General features: G+C 45.0%; 1 protein-coding gene across 6 annotated transcripts in view; it reads right to left on the bottom strand.

Annotated features, from left to right (window-relative positions):
- The window catches only part of MVB12B (multivesicular body subunit 12B), a 102,433-nt gene that overhangs the window by 36,671 nt on the left and 39,056 nt on the right, over nt 1-26,706 (bottom strand). For 4 of the 6 annotated variants that reach the window (XM_083486019.1, XM_083486018.1, XM_083486017.1 and 1 more), the window contains exon 7: nt 25,034-25,131. In XM_083486019.1, coding sequence (XP_083342145.1) covers nt 25,034-25,131 — 98 coding nt within the window. Of the gene's footprint in view, nt 1-14,483; nt 18,002-25,033; nt 25,132-26,706 lie in introns of those variants that run through there. The other 2 variants (XR_014521623.1, XM_083486020.1) reach the window with 2 other exon arrangements.

The raw sequence follows: 26,706 nt of genomic DNA, 5'->3' as shown, positions 1-26,706 counted from the left end.
AGCTCTGGAAGGCCTCTGGTTATCCCTCCTGCACAGCCCCCCAAATCCCCACTGAATTCTAGGGAGGGAAAGTCATAATCCTTGGAGATCCACAAGGCAAGGTTATTAGACCCCAAGAATGGATCCAGCAAAAGCCTTTGGGGTGTGTGGGAGAGAAGAATCACAATAAACCCATCAATCAAAACTGTTCTTTTCTTTTAAGTTCTCCACTAGAAATAGCAGAAAAAGGGATTACCGAAAGCCCATATAATGGAATCATATCCACTACTCCAAGCTAGCATCCCGCCCCTTTAAATTACCAGATGCCTTACACAGAGGTGTGTGGCTCTGGAGGTCACCTGACCCTGCTTGGGCATATATAAGAGCCAGTTCAATATCCTGCTGGCCCTGGGAGCTCTCCAAGTCCTGTAAGCTTGACAGGTTCCTGTTATCTGCTCCTCACTGTTGTGGATTGCCTTCTACTTTGGGTCAGCTTCCTTGGACCCTGTCTATCACACTGCCAGCTTTCGGCCCAACTAGATTAAGACAGACAGCAGACATTTGTGAGAGATAAAAACAAAAGCCACATCAGCAATACAGGGAAAGCTATCAGACGACTCTCAAAGGAATCCGAGAACAAGTGCATGCCTGTGTTCCTAAGTCCCCCTCCCCCCCCCCCGGAAATGACAGCGAATTTAACCTGGCACCTATGCCCTGTGACTAATGAGAGCTACCTGCTTGAGAACAGAAGGCCAGGCAGCCAGGTAAGGCACTCTTGGCAGGAATCAACCTGGGCCACACGGCATTCATCATCTGCTAAACCAATCCACCAGCTCCAACCACCATTTGTCATTAATTGCACTAATCAGCAAACCATTACTCTCTTGATGACAATGCAACACTTATTAGCTAGTTATGGGGATGGAGGTGGGGGGAGGAAAGGGGATTTCTAGCCCCCCTCCAATGTGTATCTTAAACATGAGTCCATAGGGAAGAAATGTCCAATTATGAAAATAAGAAATTTGCTATCATCTCCTACTAATAAACCACCTGAGTAGCTTGAAACATCGCTGAAGCTAGAAGACGTAAACAAGAACAATCTCATAACAATGTACGTAAGAGGCAAATAGCAGCTGGATAGAAGACCTTTGTTTAAGAAATGATTTGAGGACTTCGAGAATGAGAAAACAATAGGAAAGGTTGTACGATATAATCATATGAACTCGACTGTATCAAATGCTCTCTGTTCGATTTCTCGATCAGAAGTGATACTTCCAGCATGTGAGAAATATTTTCTGAGAAAATTCTTGATTGAGAGAATATTCACTCCCCCCCCCGCCCAATCCTATTTAGTGTTGTTCTGCTATCTTCTCCACTGTTGCTTTGGTGCAATACTCTCCCCCCCCCCCCGCCCAAACAATTACTTTGTCAAATAAACATTCACATCATTAGTATTAGAAAATGTGTAGAAGGTAGAGAAATAATATGGTGTACTTATTTTCATCTTTATGTGTTTAGGTTTGATGTTATTGTATAAATATGTTATTAGTATTTTTTTCTTTTAGGAGGTAGCAAGGTGGGTGAGAGGAGAAACAAACCAGAAGCGGAAGTTGGGGGAAGCCTAGGAGGGGAGGGAGGAACAAATGCATAGTAAATGTTATGGATATGAGAAGTATGTAATTAATGAAAAAGAAAACTGGGGGGAAAATCAAAACAACAACAACAATCAATTACTTTGTCTTGGCTGGATGACCAGATTATGGAGGGAAAACATATCCAGTGGAAAACCAAAGGCAACACTTCCTGGATCAGCAACACAGGAATCCTGCTGTGATTAAGTTCATATACACAAATAGAAAAAACAGGGGTTCAGGCCAGCATCAAAAAACTCAATATATGGCAAGCAAAGTACTACAAATGTATTTGTCACAATGTACCCGCTATTACAAGGCATACAGTACATGCAAGTGGTACTCCAAAATCATCAAAATAAGTACAATATTACAATTTATGATATATTTTCATTATTTCCGACCCAAGGAAGTTCTTGGGAGTGGCAGAGCAGCTGTAGCAAACAGGACTGGAGTCTGGTTGATCCCAGTTTCAAAGAGAAAACTCCTCCTTCAGCTGACAATATAGAAGAAAATGGTAGCAACCCAAGTCAAACAATATAGTGCAAACTTTTCCAGGCCATGAGCAGGCTGACTCACCTGTGAAGTGAACAAGGTCACACATCGGGTACAAGTAGAGGCAACGGCTGCATGCTGGCTAGCAGACCACAGAGGAAGCCCACTAGTGGGCATTTATGAGTAGAGATTATGAAACACCAAGGGTTTCTTAAAGAAGTACTACAAGAAACAGCCCAAATCAAAATATGTATTCAGTCCATGCGGTGTGATTGTATTGAGAAGATAATGAAAATATATCATTAATTGTAATATTGTACTTGTTTTGATGATTCTGGAGTACTGCTTGCATGTACTGTATGCCTTGTAATAGTGGGTACATTGTGACAAATACAGTGGAACCTTGGTTTTCGAATGTCTCAGCTGCCGACCGTTTTGGTTTTCGAACACTGAAGTGAATGCTTCTGTTTTCAAACGCGCCTCAGAAGTCAAACGGCTTCCATGGCGTGTTTTTCCATTTTCACCATTCACTTTGCTGACAACCCTTTGATTTTCGGTTCTTGAATGTTTCGGAAGTCGAAAAGACTCACGGAACCGATTATGTTCAAAAACTGAGGTTCCACTGTACATTCATTGTACTTGATCAGATAAGTCTAGCAGACATCACTGAAAGCAAACCAAGACAATGAAGAGTAAAAGAAATGGCTCCCAGATAGACAACAGCTTCAGAAATTATCTTTGAAAAATGGCCAAGGTTGGGGCGGGGAGGGAACCTTTAAATGATACCCAAAGTATCATTTGCACTAAGTTGGATCATTTTCATCCCTGTTCTACTTATGGAATTCACTGCTGCAAGATGGGGGTGATGGTCATTTGTTTAGATGACTTTAAAAGGAAACTGGAAGAATTTGTGGAAGAGGAGGAGGACAGAGTTATCAATGTTTAGGGAAGGGCCATAAGCTCAGTGGGAGAGCTTCCGTTTTGCATGCAAAAAGGCCCAGGTTCAATCCCCGGCATCTCCAGGTAGGGCAGGGAGAAATTCCTGCCTGAAACCCTGGGGAACCACTGCCAATCAGTGTAGACAATACTGTACTAGATGGACCAAGGGTCCATCTCAGTATAAGGCAGCTTCCTATATTCTTTTGGTACTGCTCATGGTCATGGTATTCAACATCCAGGACTAGAACACCTCTGAATACCAATTGCTACAACAAAGGAGGGTTGTTGCTTTAATGTTCTGCTTGGGGATTTCCCAGATGCCACCAGTTGGCCACTGGGAGTGGTGGCAAGGAGGAAAGCTGGCCTAGATGAACCTTTATACAGTGGTGCCCCGCAAGACGAATGCCTCGTAAGACGGAAAACCTGCTAGACGAAAGGGTTTTCCGTTTTGGAGGTGCTTCGCAAGACGATTTTCCTATGGGCTTGCTTCGCAAGATGACAATGCCTTGCGAGTTCCTGCGGGTTTATTTTCCCTCCCCCCCTTTTTCTAAGCCGCTAAGCCGCTTATCAGCTGATCCGATCAGCAGATAAGATGCTAAAAACCGCTAAAAGCCGCTAAAAGCCGCTAATAGCGCTAATCCGCTAATCCGTCAATGGGCTTGCTTCGCAAGACGAAAAAAACCGCTAGACGAAGAGAATCACAGAACGGATTCTTTTCGTCTTGCGAGGCACCACTGTAGATAACTGTCTTGCTGGATCAGACTCATCTCACAAAGCCACAGGGAAGATGAGTTTGGAATGCCAGCAGTCACCATGAGGACTGGAAACATGTTGCAGGTGAAGGGCACCCGTGTGGCTTGCCAAATGGTGGGGGGATTCAACCCTTTAAATCAACTGAGCAATGCTACAGGGTTAGGAATGCAGTTGCACTGGAGGGTTTTGCTTCAATGTCAACTCTGGAGTTGTCCGCTGCCTTGCCATTTCCAAGTTGTTTTGTGCAGCCACAAACTCTTCATACACATTAAGATCCTTAAAATTAGGTAGTAAGAGCTCATTAATATTGCCCAAGTAAATGGGCCTATTAAACCATCTTTAAGCAATATTGAAACATAAATCTCCTTAAACTATATTTAATGACTGTACTTAAGATACATTATATGTGACTCTTAATGAAACATTAGATAGCGTTTTGGAGATGAAAATGAGAAAATCCATACAACGTCCATCCGGTTAACACACCCGAAAGCTACAGTCATGAAATGCATTACGACCAAATGATTACTTCATTAGGACAAATATTTTTCTAATCATTCCTGATTTATATTATTAGAGCTATAGATATTTTGATAATGTGTTAGGAAAGCCTCCCAGTGGCCTACAATGTTTATGCATTTTACCACAGATCTACTATGCACCTTTAAAAAATAAATAAATTAATAACTTTGGAATCTTCAGCAATTGTTTAATGTTAGTATGGCTGGACATTTGGGCTTTGGGAGTAGGTCCACTGAAAATAATGGACCTATGTTAGTCATGTCTAGAAGTGTAGTGGCAAATTCAGAAGTGCAGGGTCCCTTCATGATAGTCACAGCCATGCCCTCTCACAGCCATGCCCCTTTCTAAGATTATACAATAATCCTATCATTATACAAAATTATTATTTAGGGATGCATTGCAATGGCCAATGTAGTTCTCCGTGTATCACTTTCCAGCCAGATCTACTATTTTCTGTGCACACACATGGGCACAGAACTTGCACATAATTCTCTTGAAAACGAAGCACCTTTTCTTTTCCATGTTCCTAATATATGTATATTTGTGTGCATGTGCGCAAGTAAATACATCAATAATTGTTTTTTAATATTACTTTCCCCACTATGTTTTTAGCTGTTTCTATTTTAGCTGTAAGCTGCCTTGAGCCCCTGTCAGGGAAAAACACAGAATATAATAACTACTCATTGATGTTCTTCCTGCATGTCTTCTCCTATGGGCCAATTCTCAGTGGGCAATGCACCTCCTTTTACACTGTTTGGCTCCAATCAACACTAAGGATGAGAACAATTATTCCTGGCTAAACAGCTCCCCTTTCATACTGACTAATGTAGACACAATGAAAGTGCTTTTACAAACATACCCAAGTATCCTTCTCCATCCAGCTTCTCTTGAACTGAAACTTTATTACCAAGCATGCTAAGTAGCAGAGCATATGTTTTGCATGTGGATGGTCCCCAGATTCAATACCCAGAAACTCTGGTTAAAAGGAAATGGTTAGCAAGTGATGGGAAAGACTGTGCCTGAAACCTTGGTGTGGCAGTGATGGATAGACAGCATTGTACAACAAGACTGTAGCATGAAAAGGATGGAGATCCGAGGCCTTCCAGAGGTTGTTGGACTCCCATCAGTCCCAGCCAGCACTGTCAATGGTCCAACTCAGGGATAATGGGTTTTAGTCAATAACAGCTGCAGGGTCCCCAATTCTCCATCCCTATGTTGTAGTCTTCAGAATGGAGTCCTTCAAGAGGTGGAATAATAAGGGATTGGAAAAGTGTTGGATTCCATATGGAACCATATACCATATACTGACATATCAAGCTCAGAATTGTCTCCAATGGCTCTTCAGGGTTTCAGGCAGAACTCTCTCCCAGACCTACGTGGAGACGCTGGGGAATGAACTTAGGAACTTCTGCATGCTAGGCAGATGCTCTACCAGTGACCTTCAGACTTTCTCCAACTCCCATTAGCCCCTACCACCATAGCCAATGGTTAGAGATAATGGGACTTAGGAGACCAACAACATCCATAGAGCTAATGGTTTCCTATTCCCACAGTGTAAGCTCATATATTCTCAACTAGGACTTCCCACAACCACATTTGCACACACATAGCATGAGGTGGGGGAGCTTTTAAAAGAGACTGAATTACAGCCACCACTCTCTACTACAAAATGCCTTTTCAATTACAAAAAAGGGACCATTGAGATATCCGAATTAGACGAGCCATGAAGGAGGATGGCGGTGACACCTGTCAACAGGACACAGCCCGTGCCAGTGATCTAAAAATTAAAATACAATTTGCCACCCTGATCATTAAAAGAAAATCATTCTTGATGAGAGGAAAGCAGTCACAACAAGGTTATTTCATTTGTTCTGCACATGGATCTGCTCTCCAAAAACGAAGAGAACAATTCCTTTGCATTTTATCTAAGTGCACAAATTATGCATTATGCCATAGGCTTCTCTCTCTCAAGAAATGCTGTCTGTCTGTGTGTGTGTGTGTGTGTGTGTGTGTGTGTGTGTGATATTGTAATGAACAATAGTGAATGTGTTATATTATTCTTCATCAAGCCTCCAAGTGGAAAAAGAAAAAAGATCTCTCTGTTACATTATAATAGCTGTTGGCCAATGTAATTCAGTAGATTAAATTCAACTGAATGTGTGTGTGTGTTTTAACACACCATAAAACAGCACGATAAGGCTGCTATAATTTTTTTTAAAATTTTACTCCGAACTCCATCACACACATCATATACAAGCACCAAAAGAGGGGGTGAAAAAAAACTGTGTGAAAAGTAATTTTGCATAATCAGTACACGCCATCTGGAACAATTAAACGATTTCTATAGAACTATGAGGATCAGTCATATCTGCTTATTAAAGATCAGAAATTATACAAGTAATAAATCCTCGAAAAAACTAAGCGTGCTCTCGCCTGTCAACGCTATTTTAACTTCAAATACTGAAGAATGCTTGATAAGGCTGAAAAGAGGAGATTAATATATGCAAATTACATTGAGCATTTAAAATCCCCTGCAACTGTCTCCCGTTCTCCTGTCCCTTATTGCCGCATTTATGTTTTATTCATTCATTCACCCAACTCACCTGTCACTTCATAAGCTATAATATTATGGGGGTATTATTAAACAGCATAAAGCCCCCGCTTTAATTGGAAAGCTTCATTGCATTTTCCAATTATTTGGACTAAATTAAAAGCAGATGTACATAGTTTAATAAGGAGTCTAATATCAGTTCCGGGAAATCAAAATTCATTGTCATTACTGCACTGCGATACTTTTTGCAAACTGTACTCCATTTTCGGGGAGGCGTCCCCCCCCCCCCACTCAAGGAAATCTCTGTCGGCAATCGGTTAATTGTCATTCCTTTAATAACTGTTTAAATATCCGAACGCTGCAGCAGCTTCCTATTAAAAAAATTAAAACGACGGGGCATGTACAAGCAAAACAAATACACTGCAGATTCCTGATAAAGGCAGGCGAATCTTACCACAACTAGTACATGATGCGCATAAGCATGTGTGATTAGCAGTGCATTGTACTGGAAGAAGGGGATGCTGAAACTTGAAGCGGTTCCTGGCTGAGAATCAACTAAATTGACACTCCTCACTCCTTACCTTTCAGTCTTCTTCATGTGTTCAGCCTGGATACATGAGGGTAAAAGTATACAGACAGGCAGGGGTGATTATGTACACAAACTCCATTATTCAGCTTGCCCCTCTACCAAAGCCACAAAGGCCTGAAGGGGGCTTGCCTGAATTACAAGCCTCCTACTTGCCCCAATGGCCATGCTCTCCACTGTCGGAGGCAGTAGTATGCCTCTGAATATGGCATGCCTCAGTATGCTCAAGGGAATCGCAGGTGGGGAGAGCACTGTTGCACTCAGGTCTGGCTTCTGGGCTTCAGATTAAGGTATCTGGTTGCCTACTGTGAAAGCAGGATGCTAGACTAGATGGGCCTTTGCTCTGATGCTGCCGGCTCTTTCTATGTTCTCATGATCAGGTTCTCTGCTTTATCAGCTCTCATTTTAAGAAACACTGGGGCGAGGCCAGGCTGAACATCTCAGGAAAGGGTTTGGCTCTCAATAAATTTCCACCTCCTGCCCATGCTAAGCAGTTTTTTCTAGGTAGAAGCAAAGTGGAATGCAGCAGGGAAAGGGCATAAGCTCAATGGCAGAGCACCTGCTTTGCATGCAGATGGTCCAAGGGTTCAATTTCTGGGATATCCCTGTCTGAAATCCCAGAGCTGCTGCTGCCAATCCATGAAGGAAATCTTGAGCTGGATGGATCAATGGTCTGGCTCTGAATAAAACAGCTTCCTATGTTGACAGAGCCCACTCATGAAGCTGGCCCTGCTGAAACCACAAAAGAACGCCTAACAGATGTAATGTCATCTGATGGCCATGGGCAACTAAAGTCAATCCTGCAGGGGGATTTATTTTCTTTTCTAAAAAAGAAGAACATAGGATTGTGCACAGTGCAAATTAAAGCACTCAATAACTCGGAAGAAGGAGAAGAGTTTCTCAAGGAAATTCCCTGTTGCTCAAGCAGACTTGCAAAAAATTTAACTGACATTCTCCAACATCAATTCTTTTTCCAGCATTTGCAATCATAGACTGAAATGAGGATTTTTTTTGGGGGGGGGGGACCCAGGGCAAAAAAAAAGGTATATTGATACTTGGTAACGTATTTAAAATCAGCCAAGACGTAGTAAAGACAGGTGAGGGGGAACTTTGGCCCCCAGATATTGCTGAACTACTTCTCCCATATCTCTGTCTCTTGGCCATTATTGCCAGTGCTGATGGGAGTTGAAGTTTGGCAAAAACAGGAGGGCCAAAGGTTCCCATATTTAAATTAAGATTTAAATTAGTTTCCCTCCATGCCAAAGCCTTAATGTGAAGAAACCAAACCAAAACGTGTGTGCGGGTATACACACTTGACATTCTAAAGGAATATGTCTTTAAAATTTACCTTATTTGTGTAAAATTCGGTATATATTCCTAAATCTGGAACTCCAGATGTGCTTTGGCTTGCATCTGAAACTCCTGAATGTGACTACCTGGACCCCAAGTTCCCCCATCCCAAATCATTCACACAATTATTCTACTATGCTTATTTACAGAATAGCAAAAGACTCTTAAACACTTTTAATCCCAATAGAAATAGAGGCCTGTTGAGAGGGCCACCCCTATTATAATGGTGGTGTACAATAAAAATCACTAACACAGCATAAAGTTGTTAAACCATCAAACAGAGCAGAACCAATCAACACAGAAATTAATTCTCCCCTCCCTCTCAAGAAAACACCCCACTTGGTAAAACAGAAACTGAATGATGTTATGTCACAATCAGCGTTGATCCTCACAACGCATTGCCATTCTGGGGGCACCTATGAGGAGAAAATGGTGACTTACTAGGAAGAGTTCTGGCATGAGAGGCAGCAATAGCAAATATGTTATTTAGAAAGAAAGCAAATGAGCCATGAACACCACCCAAGAAAATGGAGCCGCAGTAGTTCATGTACAGGGTACTTCAAGACTGCGATATGCTCTATGTGGGGCTTCCCTTGTGCTTGATCTGGGAACTTGCAGTTGGTGCAGAATGTAAATAACACCTGTGCTCAGAATTTGGTACTGGTTGCCGATTGGGGCCAAGTTCAAGTTGTTACTATTAGCATATAATGCCCTTAACATATTGGGACCAAGTCAAGTTTAGCTATGAGACTGCCTTCTCCTACATGTGCCCACTCAACCACTTCGATCAGCACAACACACTGTTATAGGTGCCACATAACAGCATTTGTAAGAACTCAGCCATTTAGTGTTGTAGTGCCTGTACTTTGGAACTCCTTGCCTACTGAGATCATCCAGGTCTCTTTTTGGCACCTGCTAAAAACATTCTTGCCTACCCAGATGTTTAGAAAGCTGAGGTAATTTTTAATCTGCTTTAGTATTTTAACTTTTCTATGTTTTAATGTAAGATTTTTTGAAATAGTGGTGTATAGATTTTATGAAACACACACACACACACACACACACACACACACACACACCTTTTCAGAATTTGTGATAGGACCTTTAAAAAACCCAAACCAAACCAAATGGCTGACAAGTACAATTCCTCCCCATTCACCCCAGAAATTCCTCCTTCAGAAGGAAGTGAAATCATCACACAGCATCATTCTTTGGAAGAATCCTACTGTGTGCATTTGTGTGAGAGAGGTGGGCTGAATGAAGAAAATGGAGAAGTCATTGTGACCCTCCTACACCTCCTGGAAAACCAAAATGACCTCTCCACTTTCTCCATAGCAAATGGGGCACCAACATTTAGTGCGGCAGGGAAGCTTAAAAAAAATACTGTTGTTATTTATTTTCATGGCACAGATGAATTTTGAGAAAACAATTGTTATAACAGTAAACAACAAATAACTTGTCCTGATAAATTTACAGACTTTTATCCTGCCATGAATGATCCTTAAGGTTTTCTTTTACTCAGAAATCATTTCTATTTTACCACTGTAATCAGTGGACCTACACTGATCATGCCTACTCAGAGTAGGCCTAACATTGGCAACAGACCCTCAGGCCCAAACATCAGACAAACACTGCAGCAACAACTGCCCAAACCTCCTAATGTTCCTTCCAAGAAGAAGCTGAAAGCAATTCTTTTCGCTGCAAATTAAAACAATGGCATCTCTTTTTCTTTATCCTCCTTTCAAAATTACCTATGTTAATAAAGGCGCCACCACACTGTGCTTAGTGAACTATTTAATTATCTTTGAAAAGTGAGGAGAGGGGTGGAGGGGGAAGAGATGGATCAAAACAATAGTTTTTCTGTGAAAAATAAATGGCTAAGCCCTGATTAAAATGTTCTCATCGCCTACAAAGAAATGATACAGGGTTTTATTTTATTTCTGTTAATGCACATTGAAGAGCACAAAGTTATCATGGAGGGGAGCACTAGGCATTTTTTTGGCAACATGGGATGAAATTTCCCGCCCTCTCTCTGCAAGAGAATTGGAGGTTTCAAGCCATTCTGCCTTTTCAAAGCAAATGGCGAAAGGACATTTTTTTCTATTCAAGCTGCCACCAGAGCTCATTAATCAACGCCAAAGTACTTCAACAGACCCAGGCTTGAGACAAAGCTGTTACCAAACCATTGGCTGGAGGTTTTATTTTCCACGCCAACTGCTATCTTGAAATTTGGACCTCATCTTCCGATAGTGCTCTGGCCAAGGTGCTTCTTTCCAAAGTTTGGTTTATGTTTTATAAATGCACATGGTGATAGGACAAAAAAGAGGAAAAATGTAAATTATTATCTATTACTATTAGTTATATCCCACCTTTCTTCCATGGAGTTTACATGAATGTCCTCCTCTTCATTTAATCCCCACAACAACCCAGAGAAGTACATTAGGCTGAGAGACTGTGACTGGCCTAAGGTCACCTAGTGGGCTTCATAGATGAATGAGGGTTTGAATCCTGATCTTGTAGGTCTAGAGCAGTGTTTCCCAACCACTGTTCCGCGGCACACTAGTGTGCCGCGAGATGTTGCCTGGTGTGCCACGGGAAAAATTAAACAATTCGAAAGATTTTTTTTTTTAAAGTCAAATTTTCGATTGGGGCGCCGTCACTAAATGACCCCTGGGGTTCCCTCCCTCCCTCCCGCTCTGCGCCTCCCTCCTCCTCCTCCTCCGGGGAGGCCCTTCCTGGCTCTCGGCCAAGGCTTGGCGGCTGCCACTCACTCACTTGCTCGCCCACCCGTCCCTCCATCCCTGCACCCGGCCTCTCCCCCTCCGTCCCCGGCGCGGGGGCTGCCGGGATCCGTAGTCCCCTCGCCCTTGGGCTCCGCGCCCGCGCGGGGTGCGCAAACTACGTTTCCCAGCGTGGCCTGGCGGGCCGGGCGTTTTGTTTGAAGCGCTCTTCTCCCGGCCATGGAATGAGCGCAGCGGCGGCGGCCGGGCGGGCAGGGGCTCTTCCGCGCAGACCCCGCGCAGCCTGCCTGCGCCCCCGCGGAGATCGGGCGGCAGGATGGAGCCCGGGGATCCCCGCGGAGGTGGAGCGGCGGAGGCTGCCCCCCAGGTAGGGCTGCGTCGGGGTTTTTTTTATTTTTGCAATGCTGCATCCGCGCCGGAGGGGACGCATCGGACCGCGGGGAGACCCCTTGGCGGGCGTGCAAGGCAATGCATGCGTGCAGGCGTTGCATGGAGTGCAGTGCAATGCAATGGCAACGCGGCGCCCTTCATGCATGCATGCAACTTCCACCGGCGCTCCGGACTTGGCAGGTGAGGGAGGTCCCCAGTGGGCGGCAGAGAGAGCCGGGAGGGCGAAGGGGAGCCGGGGGGAGCAGCGCTGCTCCCCGAGCCGAGCCCGGGGGGAAACTTCGGCGTCGTTGCGCCGGGTGTTGGAAGTGGAGGCTGGCGGGGGCCCCTCACCTGCAAAACCTGGTCGCCTCTCATATATTTCGTGCATTGCATTCATCGCCCGCTTTCTCCTCCAAGGAGCTCCCGGGGGCGTGCGTGGTTCTCCCTGTGTTATCCTTGCAACAACAGCCCTGCGAGGTGGGTCAGGCGAGTGGCCCAAGGGAGCACCCAGGGATTGTCCTGGCCAGGTGGGGTGATTTGAACCCTGCTCTCTGCCCGGTCTTCGTCCTCATTTAGCCCCCACATGTGCATGACTGTGCATGACTGAGGTTTCCCCCCCTCATCTTGGCTATGGTGTGAGTCTGTGCTGTTAATTAATGGGGTTCTGCCTTCGGAGAAGATGAGCCAGCCCTCAAGGAGGTGATTATGTAATTTGCTAGCAATTCATGTCCCTCCCGGCGTGACGCTGCGCGCTGACGTCACGGGGCTGTAATGGTGGTGTGCCTCGAGATTTTTTTCATGAAACAAGTGTGCCTTTGCCCAAAAAAGGTTGGGAAACACTGGTCTAGAGAGTCTGACCCTCTAACCACCATACCACATTTGTTCCTCCCAAGATCCTTTTTCTGATTACAACATACAGGTTGGAAGTCTGTGATATGAAGGTACTTATCACGTCTGTTAAAATTATGTACAGTGGTGCCTCGCAAGACGAAAAGAATCCGTTCTGTGATTCTCTTCGTCTAGTGGTTTTTTCGTCTTGCGAAGCAAGCCCATTGACGGATTAGCGGATTAGCGCTATTAGCGGCTTATCTGCTGATTGGATCAGCTGATAAGCGGCTTAGCGGCTTAGAAAAAGGGGAGGGAAGGGGAAAAAACCTGCAGGAACTCGCAAGGCATTGTCGTCTTGCGAAGCAAGCCCATAGGAAATTCGTTTTGCGAAGCACCTCCAAAACGGAAAACCCTTTCGTCTAGCGGGTTTTCCGTCTTGCGAGGCATTCGTCTTACGGGGCACCACTGTATGTAGTAACAAGAGTAGGAGTTGCTTTCTTCATTTCATTTTTAATTTGTACACTGCTGTTCTAGATTACTGCACTCAAAAAAGTTTACAAAATTGACAAAAATATGCAACAACAACAAAATCACATTGCCACCCTATAACATTTCAAACTTCAATTAAAAGCAAAGTAACAGAATCCAAGATTCCATATCACATCTGGTATCCTAAGTATTTTAAGATAATAAGGTATCAGCAAATTACAGTGGACGCTTGGGTTGTGAACGTGATCCATGCGGGATGCACATTTGCAACCCGCAGTGTTCGCAACCTGAAGGGGCGCGTCTGCACATGCGTGGGTTGCGATTTGGCGCTTCTGCGCATGCACAACTGCCGAAACCCGGAAATAACCCGTTCCAGTACTTCCGGGTTTTGGTGGTCTGTAACTCCAAAAAACCGCAACGTGAAGCGTCTGTAACCCGAGGTATGACTGTATAAAACAAAATCACCCCCATGAATTACAGTAACTTAAATAATGACAACCAACTAAACACGTTCAGACATTTCCCCATCATTAGTAGGAAATCTATCGCAGATGGCACAAATATTTTGCCATGTGATACCTGTGATATTCCACTTCATAGGAAATGATCAGACCACTGGTTCATATAACTCATTAGTGTCCACACTGACTGGCAGTGACTCCACTAGGATTCAGTCAGGAATCCTTCCCAGAGATGAAACTTGAAGCTATAATATGCAAAGCATCATTTCTTATCACTGAGCAATGGCCATGCCCTATAGAAAAGGAGCAGCAGAGCAAGTGGTAGCTGGACCTCTCCAGAAGAGTCATTGCTGTGCAGTCCAAAGAGCAACCTACTAAAGGGACCAGCACCAGGAGGCCAAAAGCAACTCCATGTGAGAGCTATAGAAGCATAGTGGCTAAGAGACTGAATAAGAACTAAAAATGTTATCCAGGACCGTAGCTCAGTGGTTATAGCATCTGCTTTGCATGCAGAAGGTTCCAGGTTCAATAGCCTGCATCTCTGCGTGAGGCTTGAAATGTCCTGAAACCCTGAAGAAGTATAGACCTTGGGTCCCCAGATGTTGTTGGACTACAACTCCCATCATCCCTGACCTCTGGTCCTGCTAGGTAGGGATGATGGGAGTTGCATCTGGGGACCCAAGGTTGAGAAAGGATGGTGACGACAATACTGAGTGAGACAGACCAATGATCTGATTCAGTAGAATGAAGCTTCATAAGATCCAGCAGGCTCTTATATTATGTTCATACCTTATGGTGACAATGATGCAGGATGATGACTGCTCCTCCATTCCTCGGGTCCATTCACCCCAACTTGCTTGCCCAAACACTGCTGGTTAAGGGACTTGTAAGCCACCTGTGTATCTATTTCAAGCTCTGGAATGGGGATACAACACAGCTATGCACACACAATGTCAAGGCACTGCCTGATGGAGTAAGGCCTGGAAGTCCTGGTGCAAGACATGAAATGAAGCAGAAGGCGGCGGCTGTCAAATTATCGGTGTCTCACGCAGAACTGAGAATGCCATGTTATCGGTGGATCGCTAGATCTTTGATGCCATAAAACAACCCAGGCATGTAGGAGGAAGGGGGGCTGAGGGAAGAGGGGAAAAACCCAGCTCTCTAGATAACAAAGGATCTCAGGCTGGCATCATTCATTGTCTTGTAGACAATGGGGAGACAAATCTGCGGAATAATGAGCTCCTTTTCAGCGAGCTGACAGATCTGTTCCATCTCAAGTCTAATCTATGGGACCTAATGTTCTTTACAGTGAAGGCAGCCAAGATGTTCATCTTCAGCTTTGCCACTCTCTTTTGTTTTAAAGTCAACAACTCCCTGGGGACAATAGAGAAGCACAGATGGATACAAACCGGTAGGAAGCCTTCAAAACGGGGGTCTGAGTTGGCTCAAATCAGCAAGAAGCCTTCAAAAGAGGGGTCAAAGCTGGCTCAAGCCAGAACAGAGCCTTCAAAAAGGCTCTAGGTATGGCAGAAGATGATGCAAGGTTTGCTATCCAGCAATCAATCAGCGTTGAGTCAATGGGCCACAGTGAAACATTTAAAGTGCCATGATACCATTTTAAACAGACTTTGCTCCCCGTCCCCAAAAAAGGGAACTGGAGTTTGTTAAGGGTTCTGAGAGCTGTTAGGGACCTGTATTCCCCTCTGAGCTACATTTTCTGGGAATCTGAGGCTAAGAGGCAGGGAGCCAGAATAATGTTTCCCCCGCAATCCCTTCACCCACAGAGCTCAGGTGGTGTATCTACTTCTCTTCCTGCCCACTTCCCCCTTCAAAAAAAATCACACTTCATTCTTCTCACAGTCTATAAAGGCAGATCAGGCTGAGAGAAAGAAATTAGTTTAAGGTGTTTATCCCTTTCTCAGAATACTAGAACTCAAGACCAACCAATGAAACTGAACACTGGGAGTCAGGATGGATAAAAATGAAGTACTTGCATCATTAGCCCACAGAATACAGAATCATAGATTTGCAGACTTGGAAAATGTCCCAAAGGTCATCCAGTCCAATGCAAAAAGTCACAGCTAAATATATGCTATCACAACTTACAGTGATGGCCACCAAATCTGGACAGATTTTTTTAAAAAAGGTTTACACACAATTCGTGGATGATAAGGCTGTCAATGGCTACTTGGCCATGATGGCAATAGACCCCTCCAGCATCAGAGGCACTATGGCTCTGGAGACCTGCTAATGAGGAATGCAAGAGGGCTGTTGTGCTCCTGTCCTGCCTGCAGTCTTCCCATCTGGTTGGTGACTGTGAGAAGAGGATCCTGAGCTATTGCTTACTGCTTATTGAGCCCCTCCCCCCAGAAATGTACAATTTAAAACAAAGCAAACATTCTAAACCGATTCTAAAAACAATTACAACGGAAAAACATATAAAAATCAGTTCTAGTTTTAAGAAATGTTGTAAGAGTGCTTAAAAACTTTCTTCCATCTAGTGATCTTGGGGCTGCCAGGAATAGTCTTTTTCAGCCACCAAATGCCTGGATAAACAGGAATGTTTTCAAATCCCTCTTGAAAGATGGAGACAGGTGCACTTCTTTTGGGTGGGCATTCCACTACCAGGGAACCACCACTGAAATGGCCCTGTTGTGGATCCATAGGAGCCAACTCCTAGGGGCTGAAGTTCCTTCAGCACTCTCTCCATAAAATATTTGAGGGGCTGGGCTCCCCCCAAAGTTAATGAGCATTGCCATTCAAATAGTGTGTGTTGCATCTTGTGATCAATTATGCAGGGTAGCGTTTACCTGAGGCCCCGATATTTTATTCAAGTTGGCACCCCCAAGTGGGTCAATGCCAACCAGGCAGTCCTCGGTAGCAACACTACCAACAAGGCCTTCCTTGTTGGTCATATGACATGAGGTGGTTGCTGTTGGGGAAGGTGCAATTCACCTAATCTAGCAGGGCTCTTCTTATGTTCCTGTGCCTCTCCCCATGCTATCCATGCTGGGCTTGGGAAGGTCTGACTGTCTGATCTACATACATAGATTCTCCAAATGGATTTAGAACCCTGCAGTCTATGTCAAGGATGGGGAACTTGTAGCCCTCTAGATGTTGCTAGATGCCAACACCAATCAGTTCCAGCCACTATGCCCAATGCTCAGGGATTATGGGAGTTGGAGTCCAGCAACACTGATAAGAGTCACAGTCCCCATCCTTGCACTACACAGGATGATATGTCACAACACTAGAGAGTCTATTAGATTTGGCTAAATGAGGGCATCACTGAGGCCAAGTAAGGGCAATTTAAATGGTTACGCTAGCACAGTTGCAAGTGTTGTGTCCGACAGAAAAAAGTACCAGAAAAAAACATCTGCAACCGATTTGTCTGTAATGCACGATTCATTTGTAAAACTTTCTGAAAGCTTGTGTGTCCATTTGAGTTTGTAGAGAAGAAACATCTTGCAACTGAAACGGCTTTTGCTTGCAGCCAAATTCCTCCCCCCCCCAACAACATTTTTTTGGAAGCCAGACCAATCCTCTTCCCTTTGGGGACCATTAACATATTGTCCTGAAACAAGCTGTTTATTAACTTCACTGCAAAAGCTGCCAAGGTGTTAAAAAGCTGATCCGTTTAGCACAAACTTTTGATGGAATATTTGCACTCCTCAATTTGACATCTTTCAAAGGATGTGATCCAGTGGCCAGCTGAACAGAACACCTAAGGCCCATTGTAATCAATGGCGCAGAAAGAATTAGGATTAAGCATACTATAGTTCAAATTAACTACAAATGTTATAATGAGCTCCTTTGATTTTTCTGTTACTGTACATTGCTTTTATTAAAATAACACACACTATGAATTGATATTTATTTAAAAATAAAGAGCATGAGGTAGCCAAAAATAAGGCTACTTTCAATATTAGTTGGATAATTTAGTATACCAGCATCTCAACCATTGAAACAAAATATGCTTCCCGGCATAGGCAAACTCCGGCCCTCCAGATGTTTGGGACTACAATTCCCATCATCCCTGACAACTGGTCCTGTTAGCTAGGGATGATGGGAATTGTAGTCCCAAATATCTGGAGGGCTGGAGTTTGCCTATGCCTATGCTTAACCATGGCTGGAACTTGCTTATAGACATTTAAGTCTAATTCATTATTTTTATTGTTAATGCAACTCAATGGTCAGGATGGCAAACTACTGAATAGCTATTCTTTCTTTCATTTCCACCACTTTCCTCCATTTTCTACCATGCCAAAATTTAGACAGGAGGAAAGAAGGATGTGTCTTTTTGTATTCTGCAAATTGGGGGAGGGGGGTGGGGAGAGAGAGAGAGAGAGATTAAACATACCTGGATCTAGTAATAGACTTCTGATGGGTTGTTTTTTGCAGTACTACTCTATTTGGTCTGCAGACCATAAAAACCAGATGCTGTTATTAAAACAACCACAGCAGAGACAAAAGAACAACAAATACTCTCAAACTATTTTAAACCATGGATTCTGTTATGCTCTTATTCTAAAAGGTACAGCCTGTGTGCATGAAGAGTGGATAGTATCCACATAAATTAACATAATAGCATTGGACTACAAGAGCCTGCTGGCTTAGGTCAATGGCCAATCGACTCCAGCATCCAGTTCTCACAGCGGCCAACCAGATACCCATTATGGGAAGCCCTCTAGCAGGATTTGGGCACAATAGCACTCCCTCCTATGGTTTCCAGCAACTGGCTTTCAGAATCCTTACTGCCTCCAGCTGTGGTTGGTAGCTTTCACTGCCTCTTGTGGGAGTGAGTTCCATAGATTAACTATGTTCTGCGTGAATAAGTACTCCTCCCCTCCCCGAATATTCTACTAAGAATAGACCCATGGAAATTGATGAACTTAAAAGTCAATTTCAGAGTGTCTACTCTAAGAAGCACTACACTAGCTACAACCCAACAGATATTTACACAGATTGTGCCTTTTAAAATATGAGCATAATTCATGATTTAAAATAGTTTGAATATACAGATAATTTTGACTCGGGACTCACCTTCCCTTTAACACCCTTGTTTCCAAGGCTATAGCAAAGAACACTGTCACACTTGAGGAATTCAGATAAAAAAAAAACCCAATTTCATAGAATCATAGAATTGTAGAGCTGGGACCCTGAGGGTCATCCAGTCCAACCCCCTACAATGCAAGAAGCTCAATAAAGCATCATTAGCAGTTTCTGACTAGCATTGTTTAACAATAGCAAAACAACAACAAAACAACACAAAACCCCCAACTTTTTCCACCCAAACACGGAGGCTGAAATGAAGCCCTTCAGTAGATTTGTTTATAAAAAGACAGTGACCTCAGCTCAGTATGGATGATAAAAACAAATTCCTAGGTTCAGAATATGCTTAGAGACATCACTGTTTTTCAACTATAAAAGGACCTGAATTTTGCAGGTAGATCTTCAGAGTCTACTAGAAACTCAGGTAAATTCAACAACCCTAAACAATCAGCCGACCGCTGTTGCAGAGTCACACACATTGCTTGTAGCGACAATCAACAATGCTTTGTGCTGTAAGCCTAAGAAGGCTGTCAACTGAGGAAAGGATATTTTAGCAGATTACTCTGCTTTTTAACAAACTACATTGATTTAAATTTAAACACACTTGCCTTATTTCCAAAATCTAATCATAGATGGCTTTTTCACATACCAAAGCAAGCACATGATGACGACAAACTAATCCACTCATTCTTAGCAGAAAAGCCATTGTGTATATTTCCTTTTTCATTCAGCATTACAGTAACACACAGTTAATGCTGTAACACACCAGTATAAAAAAAAAGGCGTATTGGTTTTCAAAATACACAAACATAACCACAGAAAAATAAATCCTCAGTCCTTTGATTAGTCAACCAAAGCTCTGGTTGATTAATCTACCAATTAAACTGATTGAAGACCTCAGTTCTCGCTCTCTTGGAAAGGGCCTACCATCTGATTATTAACATATAATTTACAGGCCCTCTCTCCCACAAAAGAAACAAGACAATATAAATGCCACATTCATTTTAATAATACACATTGTACTCTGTGCCCAACATCTGCAGAAAGGTAAAACAGACTCCCACCACACACACACACACACACACACACTTCTTGACGTGTCCCTCTCTCTCTCTCTCTCCCCCATCCACGCCTGGGCTTATTGTTTCTTAAGTGACGGAAGGTTTAATCAAGAAAGCAGGCAATTCATCAATTGCAACGAGGCCGCCTGCGTGGGGCTGACAGCCCCCACATGGCTTTATACAGTGGAAAAACCCGGCCACCTGTCAGCCTCCAACCTTTTACGTTGGGATATACAAACGCACTCTGCGATCAATCCACCAGGCCTTCCCATCCGTCCCCTCCCTCTGCCTGATTATATTCCTCCTTTATGTTCGGCGCCGTCCGTCCCTCGTTATTGGCGGGGACAGACGGGGAGAGAGACAAGACAAGCTATGGCTGTTTATGCGCCATCGTAAAAATTTATGCACCCTTAAAGTGACTTATTCCCCCTTCTGTTTGACTCCCATTATTATAAATAATCCCCCCCCTTCTACTTCTACTTCATTCAGGATTCTGCTTCACTTCCATGCTTTATTATCTGTTGCCCCTGTGTAAATACACATCCCTCCTTGGCCTCTGTCATTTCGCTGCTCTCTTGCTCTCTGCTTGCCCTCCTGGTTTAGAGAAGCTCAAACGATGCTACCTGAGATGTGTGGTCCAAGCAACCACTTTTAATTACGCCTCGTGGGCCATATCGTATGTGGGCAGAAACAGTATCTATAACCTAATTAAGCCAGTTTCTGACTTCTCAATCCAGTTATCGCCATTGTCTGTCACACTTCACTGTGACCAAGAAACGGAAGTACAGGTGAGGCCATGCATATATAGAGAGAAAGCAGGCTTAAAACAAAACACAGCTGGGCTTCCCACTGGGTCTTCTAATAGCACGCATGGCCTTCAGGAACCAGCAAGAAATGCTTATAAAGGCATGGAACAGATGACACTGGAGTGATAGATCTGCCAACAGCTACTAGCCATGACAGCCTGTGTTCACTTTCAAGTACTCCAGGAGAGGAGAACCTCTGGCCTGGTGGGGTCTAGTGTAGCCTCCCTGCCTAACAACTGGAACTCTCTCTAGGCCACACCCCCTCTTTGCAAGGACACACCCCTCACTGGCCTTCTTTGACATCCTCCTTGTTATGTAGTGTAGTTTCACCCTGGGCCAACAGGGGGATACTGTATATAGTTTTCACTCAGGTCTGTAGATAGTTTTCACTCAGGTCCGCGGCAGTTATTTTAGGCGGGAACTCTGGGCTGTTGTGGTTACAATGTTGACAGCCGGCTGCCTATAAATACAGGCCGGCTGAGCTGTTCGCAGTCAGTTCTATTTCAGCTTACCAAAATAAAGAGCTACTTGATGAAATCGCTGTGCCGGCTGCTATGTCAACCCACGACTTAACACTGGCGACGAGGATGGGATGGATGGACATCAGAGCACAGCCAGATGCGGCCAGCCTCTGAACTGAGCTGAATCACTGAGCTGAATCGCTCGACAAAAGAGGCACTGGCGCGCCTGGACCGGGGAGACTGGCATGAGCGGGTCGCCGAATACTTGTTCGTGCAACACATCACCCCTCATGCGGCCACAGGGAGGAGTCCTGCTGAACTGCTTATGGGCCGCCGCCTCAGGTCACCGCTCGACCGGCTACACCCAGACTTTGCCGTGGCTGAACCCCCAGGCTGTGCCAACGCACCACGGTCATTTGTCCCAGGAAACCAGGTCTTTGCCCGGAACTATGTGGGGGACATCCCTTGGGTGCCAGCCACAGTAGTGGGAGTCACTGGACCTCGCTCGTACCAGGTGGCACTCGAAGACGGACGCTTGTGGCGACGGCACATAGACCAGCTTAGGCGCAGGGTTGGGGACTTGGACACTACCGAGGTGCCCCCAACTGCGCTTGCGGCTCCAGAAGAGACACGTACAGATGGCGAGGCCCCACCTACACCTCCCTCGCAAACTGCCAGCGTGGAGCCGAACCAAGCCGTTTCAGAACAGACTCAGACCACTCCACTTGCGGAGGCTCCACCCATAGCAGCGGATCCAGGGGAGTTGGTTCCAACGCCACCTAGGGTCGCACCACAGCCTCAGCGAGAACTGTGTGGCCCTCCGGACTTGGCTACCAGTCCCCGGCGGTCTGACAGAGTTTCCAAGCGCCCAACTTATTTAAAGGACTATGTTGTTGGACAGGTATCACTGTTGGTCTAAGTATGGGAAATGTAACCGATATGCTTTGGTGCCTAATTGAACCATTACGCGTAGTGCTGTATATAAGGAAACCATTACGATTATAACTAACGCCTTATCTCGGTGGGGAGGGGTGTTATGTAGTGTAGTTTCACCCTGGGCCAGCAGGGGGATAGTGTAGATAGTTTTCACTCAGGTCCGCGCCAGTTATTTTAGGCGGGAACTCTGGGCTGTTGTGGTTACAATGTTGACAGCCGGCTGCCTATAAATACAGGCCGGCTGAGCTGTTCACAGTCAGTTCTACTCCAGCTTACCAAAATAAAGAGCTACTTGAAGAAATCGCTGTGCCGGCTGCTATGTCAACCCACAACTTAACACTCCTTGAGTGTCCTTTGCCTGGCTGGAATGTGTTCCTGGATTCTGACGCTTCTTGCTTGCCTGCGTGCAGAATAGAGTGGTGTGTAGAAACCAGCCTACTGTACAATGGGGGAAGTTTCACATCCTTTGTTCCTCTTGGTTTTGCCTCTAGCTCCGCCCACCACTGGCAGGTGGCCTTTGGAAGAGAGACCAGAAGGGGAGGCACCCTTAGCCTGAAAAATGCTCCCCACCCCTGAAGAATCAGATGCCAGGGGAAAGCAGCAGGATAGCATCACTGTCATGCAGTGCTCAAATTACCAGTAGGGGAGGAGAGGGATGTCCTAGACCCCTTTTGTTTTGTGGTGGCCCTGCTCACAACTGTTTTCAGAAGGCTAGACGGAGGGGGACGTGGTGTGGCTAAAATTAGTGAGGGGCAGAAATGGGGTTGGGTGCTCTAATAACCTTCCCACCCCAACTTTCACTTCCTCCATAATTTAAGAACTGTCTTCATGCTTGGTTGCGGGTTTCTGGGGCAAGGCTGCAGCTCAGTAAGAGCATCTGCTCTGGATGCAAAAGGTGCTGGGTTCAAACTCTGGCATCTCCAAGGAGGGCTGGGAACATCCCCTGCCTGAAACCCCTGCTGGGAGTCAGTGCAGACTGTGGGTAGGCAAACTAAGGTCCGGGGGCTGGATCAGGCCCAATTGCCTTCTAAATCCAGCCCACGGATGGTCTGGGAATCTGCGTGTTTTTACATGAATAGAATGTGTCCTTTTATTTAAAATGCATCTCTGGGTTATTTGTGGGGCCTGCCTGGTGTTTTTACATGAGTAGAATGTGTGCTTTTATTTAAAATGCATCTCTGGGTTATTTGTTCATTCCCCCCCTACCCAAATATAGTATGGACCCCCCACAAGGTCTGAGGGACAGTGGACTGGCCCCTGCTGAAAAGGTTTGCTGACCCCTGGTGTAGACGACACTGAGCAATGTGGACCAATGGTCTGATTCAGTATAAGGCAGCTTCCTATGTCCCTGTGACTGTCCACTGTCGGAGGAATAATGCAGGGCCAAGTGGATCTGTAGTCAGATCCAGCCAAGCATTTGCGATTTCCTTAATGGAAATGCCGGGTTCCCTCCCAAGGCAGTAAAGCCTGTCCAAAACTGAGCAGAGCTGTGGTTTCCACAGAGGTGGGGAAGGGAAATCTCTTCCGACTTCCTCCCAAACCTTCTTCCCCGATCCGGGATCATTGCCAGGGCAGCATTCCCGCTCTCCTCATTTCCAAACCAATTAAGACCACACCAGAGTAACAAGGGAGGAAATTGGGGGGGGGGATGAACACCTACATGAATTATGCGATCGTTATATTCCATCTCTGGAAGAAACCTACAGCGGCAGCTTGAGTAAAAACAAAAACAAAACCCTACCAGGATTACCATTTGATCAGCCCCTTCATTAAGGTACATGAGTTAATGCCATGTTCTTCTGTTATAAGTGCCAGTCACCATTAACACATGAAAAAGCCAAGGAAGGAAAACCAGCTGACAGCACCTCCCCCCCCCCCCACTTTTTCTTTTTGCATTTCTTGCGGTGCAATAGTACTCCCCTGCCAGAATTTCACAGCTTACTTTCTTTCCCTTTGTAAAAGATAAATCCCAGTTTCCCCTTGGCAGGGCCCAGCAAATTCAATGGGTCACTTTGCTGGATTGCAACTGCATCACATCTAGAAACTCTTGATTCTACCCATGGCCAGCCAGATGACCCTGGGAAGCTCATGAAGAAGGTGTAGAAACTAGTTTGTCCAAGCAACTCTTATTCAGACATATACTGTTCTTTTACATTGGGTTTGCATTTACTGTATTTAATGTGGTGAATGTTGGAAGATGCAGGTCAGATAAAATGGTGTCCTTCTTCATTCAGTGCATATTGAAGCTATGGAATTTGCTGCCACAACAGGCAGGGATACGGAGAGTGCTTTAAACAGAGGTTCCAACATGCATCACTGGGACAAGTTAAGAATCATCCCAGCTGGACAAAAGCACTCAAGGACAAGGGCTGAGAAGGGCCAATGAGGTGTGTTGCCTGGGAGGAGTCCAGAGAGCCAGAGAATCCTGGAGGGCTGGATTTGGCCCCTGGGCCTAAGGCTCCCCAGCCCTGGCATAGCCATAGCCATAGTAGAAAGTCTAAAAACAGTGCCTAGTCATGATCGCTATATGAAATCTATGGCCTTGCAGCTGGTACAGCTCTAAACACCAGTTGCTGGAGCCCATCAGTGGGAAGGACTAGTGGGCAGCTGACAACAGCATAGAGAGATGAGGCTGGAATGGGACTTTCCCACGGACTGTAGCACCCAAGTGAACCAACAGCTGCTACTGGCAACTGAGGCTTCTGATCACAGGGTGGTTCCTTTTAAGAACCATGTCTGAGCCCTGCATCCAGCACCCAATCAGACCAACTGCTTCTGCGGACAACTTGAAGCTTCTGCTAGCGACATGGAGGATCCTTTTAAGACTTGTGAGAACAACATCTGAGCATGACACCCCATCATCTTCTGCAGAATTGCAACAGATTCTGAGCTTCGTCATGCTCCTATAAAGGTAGAGTGACTCTACCAGGGGACTGTTTGAGTTGCCTGGGCAGTCAAAGATGGCTCTGAGTTATCTAGCATTTTTTTAAAAAAAACCCCGAATAACTAACACTTTGGCTTACCTGATATGGCATATAAATTGGAGTGCTGGTACTCAAAGTCTGGTCGAGTGCCATGCCCTTTCCCTCGAAAACTGGCCGGAAGTGTCAGAGATATATGCCTAGCAAGGAAAAACAAAACAAGTTGGTCAAAACACACTTTCCCTTCACTTCCAAGGGGACACAGAGTTTCCCAATCCTGATGAACACTCTTCCCTGCAACTCCAAATGTTCTCCAATGGTGAGTGTAATGGTGGGTGGGAATGCTGACTTTCCTCCCCCTTTTTTCAGACAAGCACATAAAGCTGAATTCACCCAAGTTAAATGCACATGAGCTGCGAGTGGACTGCATTCCGAAAGCCCTAAACATTTCTGGTCCTATTCCTTATGTTCCGTCTCAATCAACGGGATGGTTTTGGTGGTTCCACATGCTCCCGAGGTTCCGCAGGCCTTCACTAGGAACTGAGCCTTAAGTGGGGCATTCCGGTTCATTGTGGAACTCCTTGCCAGTAGAAATTAGGAAGGAATTGCCCCGGTCTTCTTTTAGATGTCTACTGAAAACTTCGATAAGTGTTTGCAGTATTTTTTTTGTTTTCTTTTTTATCCAACCAATGATGCTGTGTTGATGTTTCACTGAACCCTATTCCTTTCACAGAGCTACAATTCCCAGAGTGGTTTAATAGTCAACCCTCTTTCCAGGGGACTCTGGGAATTGTAGCTCTGGGAGGGAAATACGGTGGGCTCCTAACAACTCTCAGCATCCTTTAACAAACTACCGTTCCCAGGATTCTTTGGAGGGGAGAGCCACGAAAGGACAGGGTACTGCTTTAAACGTATAGTACAGATGGGACCTTATTTTAAGTAAGCGTTGCTGGTTGGCCAGGATGGATATAAACTTATTTATCCCTGCAAGCCAACAGCAGAAATGTGTTTTCCTTATGCCTTTAAAACTGCTTGTCATTTTATTCTATAGACAGGAAATTAGATGTGGAACATTCTCTTTCTCTCTCTCTCTCTCTCTTACACTTACACACACACACGAGAAACCAACAACAGCCCAATTTATAAAAGTCCCCAAGTTCCTAAACACATATTGTTAAATGTGAGCAGCTTGGCACCATATGGCAAATCAATTACTAGTTTCAATCCCGAAACACAGACACGCATACACCCAACCCGAACAAAAGCAGGTTGGGGGAGAGAGAGAGAGAGAGAGAGAATGGAGGTGTGGAGCGGAGGAGAGAAACAGCAAGCCAGAGAGAGGAACAATCTGGAAACAATGGAAGAGTTGAAATGAACAGCGGCCGCCGGAGTTTTGAATACAATTAATCATCATTCCGAGCCAACGGGAAGCCATATTGACGCGGGCCCTGCATTTGAATATTTAATTAGGGCGAAGTTCTTCATCAAATTATTGCAGATTCGGGGGGGGGGGCTGGTGTGCGTGAGGAGGGAGAACAGGCGCAACTCAAACCCCCAAATCCCTTTGATCGAAGCTGCCAAAAAGCTGCACTGAGCCTGTTCAAAACCGCAGGGCTAATTCCGATGCGGCTGCGAAGGCATTTAGCAAAAATAAAAAACAGAAGAGGAGTAATCATTGAAGCTGGCTTATTAGAAATGCATTGGGAGTGGTGGTGGAGGGGCTCTGATCTTATACGAAGAAGCCTAACACTCAAATGAAGACAGACACACAGATT

The sequence above is a fragment of the Podarcis liolepis genome, assembly GCF_965112155.1.
Source record: "Podarcis liolepis genome assembly, chromosome: Z".
In the NCBI taxonomy this organism is placed as follows: Eukaryota; Metazoa; Chordata; class Lepidosauria; order Squamata; family Lacertidae; genus Podarcis; species Podarcis liolepis.
Note: the sequence above shows the minus strand (reverse complement) of the source record. Positions and strands in the feature narration are given on the sequence as shown.